General features: G+C 33.0%; 1 protein-coding gene across 2 annotated transcripts in view; it reads right to left on the reverse strand.

Moving 5' to 3' along the window:
* Nucleotides 1-762: 762 nt before the first annotated feature.
* The window catches only part of PKN2 (protein kinase N2), a 128,545-nt gene continuing 110,710 nt past the window's right edge, over nt 763-18,597 (reverse strand). For both annotated transcript variants that reach the window (XM_004262998.4, XM_004262995.4), the window contains 7 exons: nt 14,939-15,115; nt 10,282-10,344; nt 8,956-9,032; nt 6,796-6,938; nt 4,558-4,665; nt 4,272-4,352; nt 763-4,184 (listed from right to left, as the gene is read on the reverse strand). In XM_004262998.4, coding sequence (XP_004263046.1) covers nt 3,981-4,184; nt 4,272-4,352; nt 4,558-4,665; nt 6,796-6,938; nt 8,956-9,032; nt 10,282-10,344; nt 14,939-15,115 — 853 coding nt within the window. In that variant the 3' untranslated portion in view covers nt 763-3,980. The remainder of the gene's footprint in view (nt 4,185-4,271; nt 4,353-4,557; nt 4,666-6,795; nt 6,939-8,955; nt 9,033-10,281; nt 10,345-14,938; nt 15,116-18,597) is intronic.

Here is an 18,597-nt window from a genome sequence, read left to right on the forward strand (position 1 = left end):
CTTTCAAATTTCATTTTACATATTTATCCTGGTAAATTTTAGGTATATAAACTTTTTTATATAGCTATTTTAAATTTTGTATCTGAGAATTCTAATATTTGCAATCTTTTGGAGGGGCTGTCTATATTTACTATTTTTATTGGCGTCATTCAAGATAACGCTCTCTCATGTATTTGGTGATCTGTGATAGTGTATTACTTGATCTTAACCTGTTGAAATCCTATATATTTCCATCCAGGAAAGCTTTCATTGAGAAAGTATTTGATTCTACTGGTAGATGGAGAGTGATCTGCAAAATAGAACTTGAGCTCCTCTAGAGAATTTTAGCACAGAACATATAAGTTCTACTGCAATTCCAAGGTGTGTTATCCTCATAAAGGTACTGCTATAGAAATCCATCCTTGGCAACTCCACTTCTTCTGGGTGTCTGCATTTCCAAAGTCAGCTCCCTGCCATTTTGGCTCTTATCCTCTCCAACTTCCTACTTCTCTGGCCTAATCTGGACTCAGCTTCCATCCCAACCTCTGAGTATTCTCACTTTTGTGCTTGGATATTCCCTAACTCTTAGGTGCTGAAGCCCTAGTGTGTGCAGATTCATGCTCAAGTTTGTTTGCTTACTTTGGGGTGAGGGGTTGCCAGAGACCACTCTTATCTTTAATGAGACCAGCAATGACTCAAATTATGTTTCGTACTGGATGTCTGAGAGTTTCTACTTAGTCAAGATACTAGAAGAAATTACACAAGATTTCTGACACTCAGAAGTTACTTTACAAACTTACCTCTATTTATATATGTATATATTTACATACATATATTTATAAACACATGTAGTTATATATGTATATACATATAAAGCTTATATCTCAGAGAAACACTAGATCTCAAAAGATAGCTAGAAGGTAAACAAGAATTCTATATTAAAAATATGATCCGGCATTTGTTCTTTTGGGTTTCTCATACTCACCCTCAGTTGCTTTGGGAAGATCAGCAGCACCTGTAAAAATTTTGTTAGATTTGAATCTATAATGCAGCTTTCACCTAGTCAACATACAATGGTGATTACATTATGACCTTAACCTGTGTCACAGAGATAGCAGGGTTCTTTTTACATTTCTGAAATATTCCATTTGTAATTTTTGAATAAGATGACTATAAAATAGCTAGTATTCTGTTTTCATTTACCTATTTTCTGAAAGGTCAGATTCTAAAATTAAATAAGTTATTCTCAAACAAGAGAAAAGTACATATAGTACTAGTGCTTGCATTTTAGCATTAATGTTTACCATTCTTCATTTATGAAGACTTTGGTGCCTTTTTTTATCACCTTTCTATCCTTAGTGTCTAGCACACAGAAGACGTCCCATAAGTAACCACTGAATGAAAGATGCTACTAAACTTACAGGAACAGAATGCAAAATTTCCCCACTGTTACCAGTGAAGTAGACAATTTGGTTTGACTCTTAATGATTTTACCCTTCCTTAGGACAAAAAGTACCTGCAAGAAGGCTAACTAAAGTTAACTAGTCTTTGAGATCTTGAATCTAGGAAAGCTAATACATATTCTGACCAATAGGAAGTTTCCAAAAGGAAATAATACTTAAAAACAAAGTTACAAATTACAATCTAATAAACTTTAATTTGTGCATTTGTGGTAATTTATGACTGCAAAACACTTTTTCTTAAAATGACATAAAGGCACATTTAATTTGAATGCATAGTGTACCATTCTAAAATATCTTAATTTCCTTACAAAGTGCTTGAGCAGTCACTTACACATACAGTAATAACAAAATATATTTACATTCTATAGAGTTTAAAAATTTTTAATCTGACTAAAATATATATATTTTTGAAACTACAGAAAAAATTAGTGCTTTCTTCAGCTTAATTAGTGAATATACCCTGCCCTCTAATTTTTTTAGTGATTGACTTCAATTAAAAAAAAAATTCTGTACACTGTGTAGTTACAAAATGCTATGTCAGTTTTTAATGCTAAACGCCTATTTTAGACATTGCTTTCTATGCATATTTGAGAACCAGAAAAGGTGAGCAGACTGTACCTCAAAAGTATTTAGTGTTTTTTTTAATGTTGTGTTAACACTGTTTACATTAAAACCAGACAATTAAGCTAAGATCCTCTACTGTCCTTCACCAAGGAAGTTAACTGGCATTTTAAAAGAATTTTAAACAACATATTGCTGCTCCCTCTTCCTGTAAGATTTTCCCCCAAAGGATCATGGGTAATAATCAATTTGTAAGGAAACAGGAATTATCTCTGAACAATTTAACTGTTCTCAGAGTATAGCAAAAACATGCCAACACATCCTGGCAAGGCTGAAATATTCATAAATGTTTTAAGCTTAATTCTCTATAAATCAATGTGCTTTCATTTTTCTCATAGGATTTAAACTTGAACAACTTTTGAGACATGAGATCATAGTGATTAAATGGTTAACTCAGTATGGTTAGTTAACAACTTGCTATTCCTGAGGTATGATGGCCCTAACATGCTAAGCACAGAATCAAAGATGTTATTACTGAACTAGGGAAAAACAATAAAGTCAGACTAGGAGGGAAAACAATTAAAACAAAACAAAAAAACCCAAAACTCCAGGCAAGTAGAAAAGTCATGGCTTGCAGAAAGACTTCCCTATCCTTATAAGAGCATTAAAAAGCCACAAATGGATCCTCTGAAGAGTTGTAAAAAAGTATTTGATCAAATTATTTTTGAGACTTTTGAGGTACAGCTTTAGTGTTATAATAATTTTTATAAAATATAGACTGTTTTATCAAAAATATTTATACATTCTGTTATAAAATATTGCTTTTGCCCTCAGTAACTGCCAATATAAAATCTGGATCCAGTGGCCTAAAATGTACAAATGCACTTAACGTAAATGCTGGAGTCTGAGGTGTCTGCTTGGCCACTGTACAAAAGTGATGAAGTGGTGAAATTAAATAATAAACCTACAACATAGAATACATTACAACTTGCACATATACATGTTCACAGCATGTATACAATGATAATCCCTATGTTTTAACAAAGATATAGTTCCCTTCTACAGTAGACACAAGAACAAGATGAACTAGGTTGATAAATGTACAATACCAAAAAAAGGAGTAATCAGTTCACTGGTTTGGGAAAAAGGTATGACTGAACATACTGAGTATCTAGACTTTGGGAATGCATACAGGTAACAGTATCTTGGTTCAGGCTGATAGTAAGTCCTCATTCTTAAAATTTTAAGTAAATGTAGATGTTTAGTTGTTTCTGTTTGTTTCAGCATAGTTGGTTTAATAAACATAATTGTTTGGCAAGTAGCTCTGTTGGAAAGCTATGAGGCTCTGTTACACGGTTGGTAAAGATAAGGCAATAAAAATTTTCTCCTGATAAATATAGAAAATTTATAATACATCAACTCATTCTGTTAAAGAAAAAAAGCCCCAAAATGTGCACAAACTAATTTTTTTGATATTACAGTAATTTCTTTACAAAAATAAGAGCATTTGCCTTATTCAAACAGAATCATACTATGTGTGAATAGTAATAGCATCCCAAGCCCTTTTTTCCTCTTTTTGTAAAATACAGCTAAGGAAAGTTAACTGATTAATTTTCCTTCCATTTAAGACAGGAGTACAGCAAAGCTAGGGACTGTAGAAGAGTGGTTTTTTTTGTTTCTTCCTTTTTTTAAAAAATAAGACTATTGATCCAAAAGTATTCATTTCTGATAGATTTTCATGGCCGATGTTCATTCAGCTTAAACTCCATGAAACTGTTTCCAGTGTTCAGATTTACGTTGAAAATACATTGAGAAGCCACTTTTCAAGAAGGTATTAGAATAGTATTTTTAAACACATCTTCATATGTTTAAAAAAAACTCAGAAGCTTTTGTTGGCACAGAGAGCAAATGAAGGGTTGCTATTTTTAGGAGGTCTTCTTATGAGTCAGTCTGCTTGGTTTCACATTGTGTAGCAACTTAACACCAATCAGCAATGTAGTCAAAATCTCTGAACATTTCTTGCTCCTCTTCTGAAAGTATCCTTGGTTCTCGAGGTGGAGTCAGAATAGGTGCTTCTGAGGTAAATTCATCATCAAAATTACTAACATCTTCCCGCCCTCTAATTGTAGGTACAAACGGCGGCTTTACTTTTTTGTCCATCAGAGCACTCCAATCAATTAGCTGGATTACAAAATATAAAATGACCAGTTTAGTTTCCTACTCCTAATTGCTACAGTTTCATAAAAAATTTTAAACTTTCATACTTACTCGGAAAAATGGGTGCTTTTTTACATCCTCTGCATCTTTTTCACCAGCTCCAAGGCGCCGCTCAGGATTTCTTCTTAATAACTAACACAATATAAAGCAAGAAAGTTAATATAAGACCAGGGACTCATTGACAAGGATTCTCATAACTTGCAAAGCTTTAGATGTTTCTTTTGGTATGTGTTTGTCTAAACCATGCAACATCTATACCTGAAAAACAACTTCTAAAATTCTACTGGGAAATGTTCTTTAAAAAATTTCAGTAGTTTTATAAATCATTAATTCTTACCCTTCTCATTATTGAAATGGCTTCTGTAGATAAGAACCTTGGATACCTTACTTCATCATTTACAATACTGTCAAAAACCTCCTCTTCATCATCACCAGGAAAGGGAGACTAGAAGAAATATCCTTGAGTCAGTCAAAATGAGTTTCAATACAGTAAAATCATCTATTCAAAGTTCCGAAGTACAATCAAGAACCAGATAGTGAGGAAAATAAGAAAAAGGAAAAACAAAAAAACAGACCCACCAAAACATCAAATAAGGACTACAAGAAATCACAATAGACACACAATAAGATAGGTAACTACTAACCAGAGGATACACCATATACTCTTATTGAAATCTTCTTGTGGAAAGACAGAAGGAAATGGGTAAGGCAAATACAGTAATACATGTTACTACAGAGGGAAGCACAGACTTTGTAGAAATACATCAGACATGGATGTGGTTTGAATTTCACAGTCAACAGCAAATTAATGGTGGCAAAACACAATTAGAGACTGCAGGCATAATGACTGCACTTAGAAGTAACTGCTGGGACTTCCCTGGTGGTACAGTGGTTAAGAATCATCTGCCATTGCAGAGGACACAGGTTTGAGCCCGGGTTTGAGCCCCGGTCTGGGAAGATCCCACATGCCATGGAGCAACTAAGCCCATGCGCCACAACTATTCAGCCTATGCTCTAGAGCCCATGTGTCACAACTACTGAGCCTGCGCCCTAGAGCCCACGCTCCACAGCAAGAGAAGTGACCGCGGTGAGAAGCCCACGTACTGCAACGAAGAACAGCCCCCGCTCATCGCAACTAGGGAAAGCCTGCATGCAGCAACGAAGACCCAACGCAGCCAAAAATCAATAAGTAAATAAATAAAATAAACCTATTAAAAAAAAAAAGTTCAAGTATGTCAGAGCTTACAGAAACAACTAGTATGAGTACTTCTGGCACTCACAGAAAATAAAGACCACTGTGGATTAGGGATAAAATATATCTTTCCATCTTTATGCTTTTCTAAATAGAGGTGAAAAATTCAGATCTGAACCCATGGTCTTAAGAAAAGAAATAAATTTGGGTATATTAAATACCCTATCCTGCAGGCAGCAAACCACAATGGTTTACAGACAGGTTAAAATCCCAGCTCTACCATATGAGAGCTGTGTGACTTTAAGCAAGCTATTAACTTCTTTGTGTCTCTATTTATGCATCTGGAGATAAACATAAGACTACTATTGAGCTCATTAAAGTTTGCTGAAAAATGAAATGAGCTAATACTTATAAAGCACATAGAATAGTGCCTAGCACACAGTAAACGTTTTAATTTGCTATTTCTTTTCCTCCTTTTCCAAGTTTCCACTCCAATTTGACATATCAAAAGGTACTGTCATTGGATGAACTAAATTCATTTATTTACTTGTTTGGTATAAGTGCCACTAAATGACAATCACAGGGCAAAACTTCAGAAATGTCTGACATTCAATAATTTAGTCATTCATCATTCAGCTACTAGTTTTTTCATGCCTAGAATGTTCAAGGTTGGTCATTGGCATCAGGGAAACGGCAGAACAATGAACCAATGCAAGGTAATTTTTCTTGCATCTCAAGATCATCAAACCCATCTAAGTAATTTTCAATTGCTTGTCTAAATATTTACTCTTTTTTAATTCCACCCTAATTTATCATTTCCAAAAATTTATAACAAAATAGATTAGTCTCTTCTTACTGCTTTATTAATTAGATATAATTCACTGTTTTCTAAGTGTAACAATTTCTGTATACAACTAAGTTACCCCCAGAAATTTATTTTAAGTTAATCTAAAGAAAATAGTAGGAAAAAAAATGTTAATCTTTTCAATTCTACTGTATCGCTTTTGAAGGTAACATTTATTTTTGACTAATATATAGCTGACCTTTCTTTACAGGTACAGAGTACATTCCTTTTATCAGTCTTCTTGCTTTCTATTTCTTATGAAACAATCAGTTATGTGTGATTGTGTTTAAAAATATAACCAGAGCAACACTGAAATATAAGAAACTATTTTTGAAGCATTGGTAAACATTCCACAGATAATATAAAAATCTAAAAAAGATGGTGAAGGTAATATAGGATCATAGGCAATTACTAATATATATATAAATATTTATTAAGCTTAAGTTCTACTTACGCAGGAAACATATTAAGTGGTTTTATAAGTGACATGCTTTGTTCTTTCAATCACGTTTCCCTTTTACCTATTTTATACTGCTTACCTCACCAACGAGCATTTCATATATAAGTACGCCAAGGCCCCACCAATCTACAGCCCTTGTATAGGATGTTTCTGTTAATACTTCTGGGGCAAGAAATTCAGGAGTGCCACAAAATGTGCTTGTCCTATCTCCAAACCCCATTCCTGAAAAAGGTAAAATTCAAATATTTGTTAGCAAAGAAAAAAATCTGGCAAAAAAATTAGAAGATATCCTTAGGAAGCAAAATTAAAGGTGTACATTTGTGCATGGTAATCAAACTCAAAATACATTAAAGACTTTAGCTAACTCGTTTTCTAAATATGTTTCTCAAATTTTAGTAATAAATTAGTCAAATATACATTCTACATATTGAAGAAAATGTCTCATTGTATTCTAAACTGCTAAAAGCACATTATACACATCATCTTATGAAAGCTGACTTGTTAGTTGGGATAGGAGGAGAGGAGCCTCAGGTAACTTATCTGCAGAGGTGACACCTGAGTTGAGTGAAGGATGAGCAGACATTAGTCAGCAAATAGAGCTGAGATGAGTGATAGTGGTGGAGAGACAAAGACTGTAAGCAGTTTATTGTTGTTGCAACAGAAAGTACTAGGCAGACAGCTACAAGAGATCTGGCTGGAGAAGGAGGCAGGCAGATCAGGAAGGGCAATGTATATCACATCTTTGCCACTGAAGGTTTTCAGTAGCGGCGTACCATGGTCAGATTTGTATTTATATGTGCCCCTCTTGCATTTTAGCAATTACATGGCAGACTGATTTGAGGGAGAAAAAGAACAGAGACAGAAAAGTTAAAAGGCTATTAAAGTAGTCTTTTCAAAACAAGATGATGGTTGGCAGAGGTAGAGGGAAGATGAAAAACTTAAGAAATATTAAGGCGGTAGATGTCAGCACAATTTGGTGATTAACAGGATGTAGAAAGTAGTGAAGAGGAGAGAGTCCAGGATAATTCCACATTTTCAAATTGGGAGATTGAGAGGATTGTGGCACCATCAACTTCAAACGAGACTGAGGAAAAGAAACTTGCTTGTGCAGCGTTTGAGGTACCTGCTGACCAAGTAAAACTGTCTAGTAGATAGTTGACTATATATGTCAGGAAAGGAAATAACAGATTTGGAAATCATTAGAATATAGTTGCTAGTTAAAAACTACCTGAGAAAAGCAATGGGCTAAGGCCAGACTCTAGAGGAACAAAAGCATTTAAGTCAATAGTGTCCAAAAAAGGAAAAAAAACTTTCATTAGATTCAATAATTAGGAGGTCAGTTGGTAACTGATGGACACAGATTTATAAAGTTCATTCATTAATTCATCCAATTACTTATTAATTAAGCATTCACTGAATACTTAAGCTGTGCCAAGCACTATACTATATACTATGGAAAGAAAGCTGAATAAGAAACAGGAAGCTATCAGAGTAGAGGGGGAGACAGACAATGTTTGCTACAATACAGTGTATTAAGTGTACCTATTTACATACTTATCTCTAATTCCCATAATACTCCTAAACAAGAAGGATTATATTTATTTTATAGCTAAGGAAACAGACTCCATGAGGTTAAAAGTAACTTGTCCAAAGACACAGGGCAAATAAGTGGCAGCGCCAGGATTCAAACTTAGGACTGTGTGGTGCCTAAGCCCATGCTCTTTATATTTTCTTATGCTACCTCTTGATTCAAATTTCCCCAGTTTACATATTTATTTACATATGTTTGTGTGTGGACTCACACACGTATAGGTACATAAAAGATTCTTGAGGCATATGCATATATTTTTCCTATTTTAAATGTTAAAAGTTTTAAGAAGCAGGAGAGAAGTTTTTAGGCACGCATAATTTACTCTGCACAATCTCAGCAAAGCAAAAAATTTGGTGCTTAACCAATGCTTTCTTAGAGTAGAGAGAATTATTAATCATACAAAGAGAATCTTATTTTTATACTATGATTTCTGAAAACCTAACCTTATTCATATTCACAGAATAAATTCTTAATAATATGATAATTAGGTTATATGAACAACCTGTAAGTCTCAATAAAGAATAAGTTAAAGTTTAATTTTTAATAAATTAAAAAATACATTTTGCTCTCCACAGACAAATTTGAAAACTTCCAAAGTACAAAGGAATAGTAATCTATTAGAAAAGGCACTTTAAAATACCCAATTACCTTCTTTGCAAAGACCAAAATCAGCAATTTTCACAAAGCCCTCTGTATCTAGCAATAAGTTATCCAATTTCAAATCTCTGTTCAGGATAAAAAAAATGCAAAATGAAAAAAAAATCAATAAAATCAGTAGATAATATAATAAAAATATCATTTTAATAGGAGCCGTACTTTCTCTTTACTAAAAATGAATTTTTTCAAGTTATGGTTTGAGATTTAAATACTATATTACAAATGTTCATTTTCTTCCTTTTGGCAAGTTTATTACTTTACAAAAAATAATTTCTGAATATTTTCCCCGTTATGCAGAAAAGGAAGAATGTATCTAAAAGAGAAATGTTTGATCTATTTAAATATATATTTTAAAGCTCAGAAGGAGTTCATGGATCTTTAACTCAAGTTTAATTAATTAATTAATTCTTTAATTAATTAATGGCCATGTCACGCAGCTTGTGGGGATCTCAGTTCCCCTACAAGAGACTGAACCTGGGTCACGGCAGTGAAAGAGCCAAATCCAAAGCACAAGACCATCAGGGAGCTCTCGGACTTGGACTAACTTTGAAGTTTGCCTACACGCCATCCATAAGAATGAATTATCAAACAAACAGTATAAGTAAGGTATAAGGGAGCAGGTTTAACCTTCTAAGAGAATAATTCACAATAAAGAGGAAGCTATTAAGTCATATTAAATGATTACAAATTAAGTTGAAAATATTTTATTCTTTAAGTTAAATAGGGCCATTAGGAAACTGTTATCTTGGAAACATTGTTAGATGTTTGAATAAACTGATGTTTACAGTCTTTTAATTCTTACTGGCCTTCCCATAATTTGTCTGATCTAGAGCAATGTTATTCAAAGTGTTAACCATAGAGTAATTGCTGGGCTATGAACTATTTCGAACTAGTCTGCAATTTGGTAAGGAGTTTGTGCCAGTACATAAATCAGATATGTCACCAAGTACACTGTCTAGTTGACAGCAAGGCTTAATGAAGGAAGCAAGGTGATGTTTTATAATCTGGCACAAGTGGATCAGTTGAATATAAAGTATTCACCAGGATGAATATTGTTGGTAAATTGTGTTATCATAGGTCAACTTATAATTTGACTATTCTAATTAGGTAATGGGCAGAGGACCAGTAACAAAGAAATTTATCATTAATTATTGTGTTAACCATGTCTTTCAAAATTGGAGTTTAACTTTTTTAGTGATCAGTTATCATACAAAAGAGAAAATTAAGAAGCTGGTTAAACAAAATATCCTTCTTAATTATCTTTAATTCTACTTCATATCAAAATAAGCAATTAGAAAATATCAAAACTTTACTTACCTATAAACAATTTTGTGTTCATGTAAATACTGCAACCCAAGAACTACACATGCAGCATAAAATCTGTTTTAAGAATTAAATCAAAAGAAGTTTAATAAATTCCACTACTCATGAATCCCAGTTTATACTTTTATGCTTCAAAGCAGAACTCTGTAGTTAACTAATTTCACAAGTATTTATTTAGTCCTTACTATGTGCCAGACATATAAGTAAGATATGTGCTAAATATTAGGGGTGAAATTTAAAAATAAGAAAAATGCAGTCTCTAAAATGGAAGCCATTAACTTTGCCTGGTGGAGTCATTGAAGCCCTTGGGGTAGACATTTGATCTGGTTCTTCGAAGAAAGTACAATATGCCATCATAAAGGCAGGACGGTATGAAAGGTAGAACTTTTGTATGGGAAATATAGGGTATGCTCCTAAGAGGGAAAGGAATAGGCGTGTAAAAGGCATAACCTGTTTGACAACCATAATGAGTTTGTTGTGGCTGAAGTAAAGGATGAGGAAGAAGTAGCGGGAGATGCAGCTGAAAAGATAGCCTGAGATCAAGTTGTGAAGGACCTTGAATGTCATATTATGAACACAGGCATACCTTGTTTTACTGTGTTTTTACTTTATTGTGCTTCACAGACAACTGTGTTTTCTTACAAATTGAAGGTTTGTGGCAACCCTGAATGGAGTAACATTATGGGCTCCATTTTTCCAACAGCATTTGCTCACTTCAGGTCTCTGTGTCACATTTTGGTAATTCTCTCAATATTTCAAGTTTTTCATCATTATTATTTTTGTTATGGTGATCTGTGATTTCTGACATTATTATTGCAAAAAGATTACGACTTGCTGAAGGATCAGATGATTGTTAGCATTTTTTAACAATAAAGTATTTTTTAATTAAGGTATGTATATTGGTTTTTTTTAGACATAATGCTATCGAACACTTAATTGACTACAGTATAGTGTAAATGTAACTTTTTTTTTTTAATTTATTTATTTATTTATTTATGGCTGTGTTGGGTCTTCGTTTCTGTGCATGGGCTTTCTCTAGTTGTGGCAAGCAGGGGCCACTCTTCATCATGGTGCGCAGGCCTCTCACTGTCGCGGCCTCTGTTTTTGCGGAGCACAGGCTTCCAGACGCGCAGGCTCAGTTAATTGTGGCTCACGGGCCCAGTTGCTCCGCAGCATGTGGGATCTTCCCAGACCAGGGCTCGAACCCATGTCCCCTGAACTGGCAGGTGGATTCTGAACCACTATGCCACCAAGGAAGCCCTGTAAATGTAACTTTTATATGCACCAGGAAACCAGAAAATTCACGACTCATTTTATTATATTTGTTTTATTATGATGTTTGTTTCAGTATGGAACTGAACCTGCAATATCTATGAGGTATGCCTGTACTGAAAATTCTTCTCTTAGTGATAGCAAATCAAACAATTTTAATCAGGGCAGAATAATCAGATTTATGTTAGAGAACTTTCTTGATAGTAGTATGAAGTGGAGTGGAAGTAGGTAGATATCCAGAGGGAAAAGGAACAGATAAGGCTAAAATGATAGTACAGATGAAAGATCATGAGTACCTCTAATGTAGTGGCAACAAAGAGGATAAGAGATGGATTCAAGAGAAACTTTAAAATGAGCATGATAGGACTTGGTGTCTCATTAGCTATAAAGGACGAGGGAAAGGGAAAAGATGAAGATAACTCTCAAGGTTTCCTTTTTATTGTAATGAATAGGTGGAGAAATACAGAAGTAGCCAAAGTTTTGTGGGGAAAGTGAGTTTGCCTTTACACATATTGACCTCAAATTGCCTTGGGACAGGTAAAGAGGTCTAGAAATTGGATAAACAGGTTTAGATCTTAGAAAAACTTCAACCCAGCTAGAATATTAACTCTTGAGGGATCGGACCATGTTTGTCTTTTTCAGTGTTTAGCCTAAATGCTTAGCAAAATGCTTGATACACAATAGCCTTACTGAATAAGGAGGTAGGTAATAACTAAATGAATGAATTAAAAAATGCAGATCTGTCTTCAGTGTAGAATACCCTATAAGGAGACACTTCGGAGAATCAGTTCTTAATTTTACAAGTAACACATGGATATTTCCTCTATAAAATACACATAATACCCCTACCCTAAAGCACAATTTTTCATTCATCCATCTCCATTTCACCCTGATGCCACTACTATCCATAAAGGTAACTACTTTTGTTAGTTTGGTGAATGTCCTTCAAATTTTAGAATGCATTTACGTGTACATGTAGATATGTTTTGTGTTTCTTTATTTTTACAAAAATGGAACCATAATTTGGAGATTTTTTAAATGCAACTATTTATAAATATTTGATTATACATTAGATCTTATGTAATTATTTATCATAAGTTTAAAAGATTTAGCTTAAGTCCATTAAAACAAATATGATTCTAAAATTGCTTAAGGTAGTTTTTTTTAAGCAAACTTATTTTGGTGGCAAAACAATACTGTAACAATCATAAAAATACCCTGATTTCTCTTTTGCTCCATTATTTGTAAACAGATTGTCCTAATGATACTTAATAAATAACTGGGTATACTGGGTATCATCAAATCAAACCTTTAAGATAAATATTTTACAGAAGCAGAAAATGAAGCTCTCAGAAAGAGTAACTAATTTATCTAAAGCGACATAGCCAGAACACAGCAAAGCTAGGACTCAAATTAATTTCGATTCCTTCATCTCAAGCAATAAGAATACAATGTTTGCCTAGCATATGTGAGTCACCCTTCTAGGTGTTCCACTAGTACATAGAATACACATAGTCCTTGTTGCTCCCCTTTAGTGAGGGGAGACAGACAATAAAAATGTAAAAAATAAATAAGGTGATTTCAGGTATAAAGTGCTATGAAGAATATAAAATATAAAATAGAATAGAGTGTGGCCTGATTTAGACATTAGTGATACAGTGGTATTTTAATTAAAGTAATGAGGAAAGACCTCCAAAGGAATGACATTTGAGGTGAGATCTGAATGATTAGAGGGAGGTACTTTAGATATGAAGTATTGCAATAAAGCGTTTTATTCTTGTATTTCACTGGGCTTAATTGTTTCATTGGTACTATATAATTTGTACTCTCAGCAAAAATAAAAAGTTTGTTAAGGCAAAATAGGATTTTATATTTATTAAAGAAAAGGCATAACAAAATAAATTCCCAAGGCAGTTAGCACAAGGCTAGTAGTAGTAGTCTAGATGCCCTGCTTTTAATTTTTAAATATTAATTTTTAAATATGCAGGGAATTAATTATTAGTAGCCTTCTATTATTTTGTGGCTTTTGCCTCCTTTTCTGAAAGCTTCACTATCCATCAGAACTAATGCCCTAGTACTACTATCTGCTGTATTATACTTCTGATGGTTATGAGAATCAAATAAAGGAATGAAAGTAAAAATGTTACACAAATGTCAGCTGTCAGAATACAGACAAGTGATAAAAATTCAATAACGTTTTACTACTGCTTTATGATTTTTATGATTTGGGTTATGTTTTGGAGGTAGAATTTGGATGTTGCATGTAAGGAAAAAAGAGAATCAAGAATGACTCCTGTGTTTTGGCTTGAACAACTGGTAGATGGTATTGCCATTTAATAACAGAGAAGCCTAGAAGAGTAACAGGCTGGGGAGTGGTGGGTGAGGTGGGGGAAAATGGGAAATATCAGGCGTTCATTCTGAGATGTTAAACAAGAAATACTTATTAGCCATATAAAGGGAAGAGTCAAGTTGGCTGCTGAATGTTGTTGGAATTGGAAGTTTAGGTAAGAGGTAAGGGCTGGAGATATACATTTGGTAAACACCTGCATATACAGTGTAGCTATTAAGAGCATTTTCCTAGGTTCAAATCCTAGCTCCAACACTTAAGAGCTTCAAAACTGGGATAACAACAGGGGAAGAATATATATAATTATGTTTAATCACAAATGTTTGCTATTATTTATTCTTTTGCATCTGAATAAGTAAAACCTTCATATAATATCAAATTCAAAAACTACAAAAAGGGGTTTAGTGATAAATTAAAATATTTAACACAGTACCTGACATCCTGTAAGCATTCAGTGAAATATATATTTTAAACAGTATACCCAGTTATTTATTAAGTATCATATCTGGATTCCATGCCTTTCATTGGAGGCGATACGCATACCAATTTCTTTTATATTCTTTAGAGGTATTGTAAGCACATGCAAGCAAACACTTAAGACATACTCTTTTAAATTACCCTTTAAAATGCAAATACAAATATGTCATACAAATATATAATACAAACTCTTCTACATTTTCTTTTTTCACTTAACAGTGTACTTTGAGTATAGTTAATATTTAAAGCCATGGTCCTAGATGGCATTCCCTAGGGAGAAAATATACTGGAAAAAAAGAAATTTTACTAAAATAAACCTAAATTGTATATCTAAATTATCAATTGTGATTTAGGGTAATCCATGAAATTTTCAACATGAACAACAGAGAAAAATAGATACATTTATTTATGGCAAAAAGGTAAGTAAGGAGTTCTATTATTTCTTCATCTATTTTCCATATGAGGGAAAAAAATAAATCTAAAATTCAGAGAGCTTTTTTCCTTCCCAGAAAGAAATCAGTCATGAAGAAACTCAGAGAAATGCTAAATACTCACACAGCTCTTGGTTCAGAAAAGACATCAGTATGAATGTGCATCATTAGGTCCCCACCGGCAGCATATTCCATTACAAAGCAAACATGCTCTTTGGTTTGGAAACATGCAAAAAGGTTCACCAAAAAGGGATGCCTTACACTATTCACAGTTTCAAAAATTCTTTTTTCACACATCAGGCTGTAAGAGAAAACATTTAAAAATCACTGGTATTTTTTTTTAAAGTTCTAGTTGGAAATAACATTCTTTAAAAATTACTAAACTCTAAAATGAGCAAAGTTCTTAACCATTATAACTTTAAAACCATAAAACGTGTCCTAGTTTTGCTACAAATGCTTTGAAAAATTTGGGCTACTTGATATATATAACTTTAATAGAAATATATTAATGAAAACTAAATATGATTAGCATGACATAAGTTCGCATTGATAGTATCAGAGTAGCACACATATGGCTAGTGGTAACAGTTAATAAAAAAGGCTTAATTAGGAGTGAATTGTGAAAAATTTTCAGGAATTGGTCAAAGGATTTAGCAACCTAAAGCATAATTTTAAAATACAAATTTTCTGCTCAAGGCAATTTCAAGGACAGTATATATTTATAATTCACAAGCTATGGTATCCAAATATTCTATCATATAATATATGAAGCTGAGAGGTAAAGATACACTGCATAAAATTTTAATTTAGAAGGCTAACTGGAAAATAAAGAGGTTACATGGAGAATTCTATAACATACTTCAAGGAAGCTCCTGGAGAATGATACAATTTATCTATAAAATCTATAGCTATCACAGGTTTCCCTGTAAGAACTCTTACAAGCTGCTTAAAAGAACAGTGGTCAAACTTACTGACTCTGAAACAATTTTGCCTAAATAGCAAAAAATACCACTCTTCTTCCCCCTGAAAATATTTAGTAAATCAACCTGACTTAAAACTCAAAGCAGACATGTACACACTGCTGTATTTAAAATGGATAACCAACAAGGATCTACTGTATAGCACAAGCAACTCTGTTCAGTACTATGTAAAAACGTAAATGGGAAAACAATATGAGAAAGAATAGATACATGTGTATGTATAACTGGGGAAAAACAAAAAAAGAGAAAACAAAATCTAAACAACAACAACAAAAAACACCTCAAAGCAGAAGAAAACCAGGTCAAATATTATTCAAATACAACTTGGAATTAACACTTTAAACACCTGATCAAAATAAATATACCTACAGACGTATTTTATTACCAATTAAATTACGTTTATGTTTCTAATACAAAATAGGCATTTTTGTTTGTTTTTGAGACTGGAATCAAAAATTGACATTAACGTTTGTTGAAAAGCATTAATAATGCTTTCATTTTTAAAATTAAAGAACTCCTTAGATGTGTGTGTGTGTGTGCGTGTATTTGGTTATTGATTTCAAAATACCAAACCAAAATTCTAATGTTAGAAGGAGGTAGACCCATTCTCCTTTCTTTTGGATCTCTTCAGAGTTAATTTTAAAAAGTTTAACTTAAAGATTAAAGCGTTTGTTTGGGTATCCAGATTATACTGCTATGAACATTTAAGAGTATACCTGTTGTGTAGAAGGAACATGGAATTTTTATTGCTCTGTTAATATAGTCATATTCTGAATTATGAACTAAAACACCTGTTCAGTTTTAAATACTGACAGTAAATGCAGCTATTATGAAATAGTGTTTAAACTCCATTTAATATGGTCACATTCTAGATGAACTCTTACCCTCTTATTTCACACAATCTGTTTACAACTTTACATATACTCAAAACAGAAAGCCCCACTGTAATTGTTTCTAAAGTGTTGGGCTTATGTCTCCATACATTTGCAAGGTTTCTAAATGTTACTACAAATTAAGTCACTATTAGAAATAAATTCACAGAAGATTAGAAAGAACAGTTAACAGCTTTGACTATCACCATTTAAATTTATTGGAAAACAATGTCTAATTGGGCAAGATCTGTAAGACAGATTCTAAAACAATTGATTTACTATGTCAATCTAAATTTTGGCTAATGAGGATAAAATATTCGGATGAAATAAGACAAACTGGCAAGATGTTTTGGGCTCAACTAGATGGCAAACGTGGCCTCTTCACTGTGTATGGTTTATGGGTGAATTACTAATCCACTATGGGTGAATTACTAATTCTCAGCTGGATAAGTATAAGGTTAGACCTGTGTTGAACATGTAAATGGTCTAAAGGATTAACCAGAATTCCTCTTAAAATGGTTTTAATGCCATTCATAGAATTGTTTGATGAGGACTGACAATATTGATGAGGGCTGGATAGATGTTTTAGGACTATTAGGTAAAGGAGGAAGGATCTTTTTATAGACCCCAACAGGAACAATAATTTTAATTTTAAGCATTATACAGCACACCAGAAAGCTGCTCCGTAAGTCTTTAACTTTTCCCAATCTAATCTAAATTGTATATTCTCCTTAAAAGTCCATGAAACAATCCAACCTTATTCAAAACTTCAAACTTCATTCTGTCCAGAACATTTTCCTCTATCTTGTCATTTCTCTCCTCTCCATGTTCCCAAATATCTTCCATCTGCCAAAGATCAGCACAAATCCAATCTTCTTTACAAGGCCTTACCTAAATCCACCAGCACACCTTCATTTGATGTTCCCCCTGTTATGAGCTGCGATTATCTATATTGTTCAGCTTAAACTCAAACATATCTAATCTGTTTTATTTATATAACTAATGTATTTATGTTTTATCTCCCTAAGTGACTAGTTCCATTGTAACATTTTTTGGTGTACTTCCTTCAGTACATTATTAGACATGATAGAAACTTAAAAACTATATAAATAGTTATTTTGGTCAGTGGAAAATTACAACATTAATAAGGCTAATCTTAGGATTAAATCATATATACATATATATGATATATACAGAAAATCTGGCTAGCTGTGTTTTTGTTCTGCAACTACAAAAATATACTTCCAAGTCTATCCTGTTGTTTTGAAATGTGAACTGGTAAGACAAGGAAGCTGAGTGAGGCATAACAGTAACACACATTTAACATTCCTACTCAGGAGTGGGGGAAGATGGCACTCAGAAAGAAGTTCTACTAATGGTAGGTGGAAAACGTGATCTTTGTACATGAATTACATTACTTTGAAGTTAGTGCATAATTTGTGTTCCTTAATAAAGATGTAGATTTGTGGTTACCAGAGATGGGGTGAGGGGAGGGGAAATTGGATGAAGGCAGTCAAAAGGTACAAACTTCTAGTTATAAGATAAATAAGTACTAGAGATATAATGTACAATATGATGAAGTTAACATTGCTGTATGTTATATATGAAAGTTGTTAAAAGAGTAAATCTTAAGAGTTCTCATCACAAGGAAAATTTTTTTTTTCTATTTCTTTAATTTTGTATCTCTATGATGTTCACTTATTTTGACAATCATTTCATGATGTATGTAAGTCAAATCATTATGCTATACACCTTAAACTTATACAGTACTGCATGTCAATTATATCTCAATAAAACTAGAAGAAAAAAAACCAAACCAAATAACAACAAAAAACAAGTTGATTTGGAATTTTCTATAAGTAAAATAATAAAATTCACACTAGAAAGAGAAAATTTAGAAAGGAAAACTGTCGTTAAGAAACATCAAGTAT

Source organism: Orcinus orca, chromosome 1 (assembly GCF_937001465.1).
Source record: "Orcinus orca chromosome 1, mOrcOrc1.1, whole genome shotgun sequence".
Taxonomy (NCBI): domain Eukaryota; kingdom Metazoa; phylum Chordata; class Mammalia; order Artiodactyla; family Delphinidae; genus Orcinus; species Orcinus orca.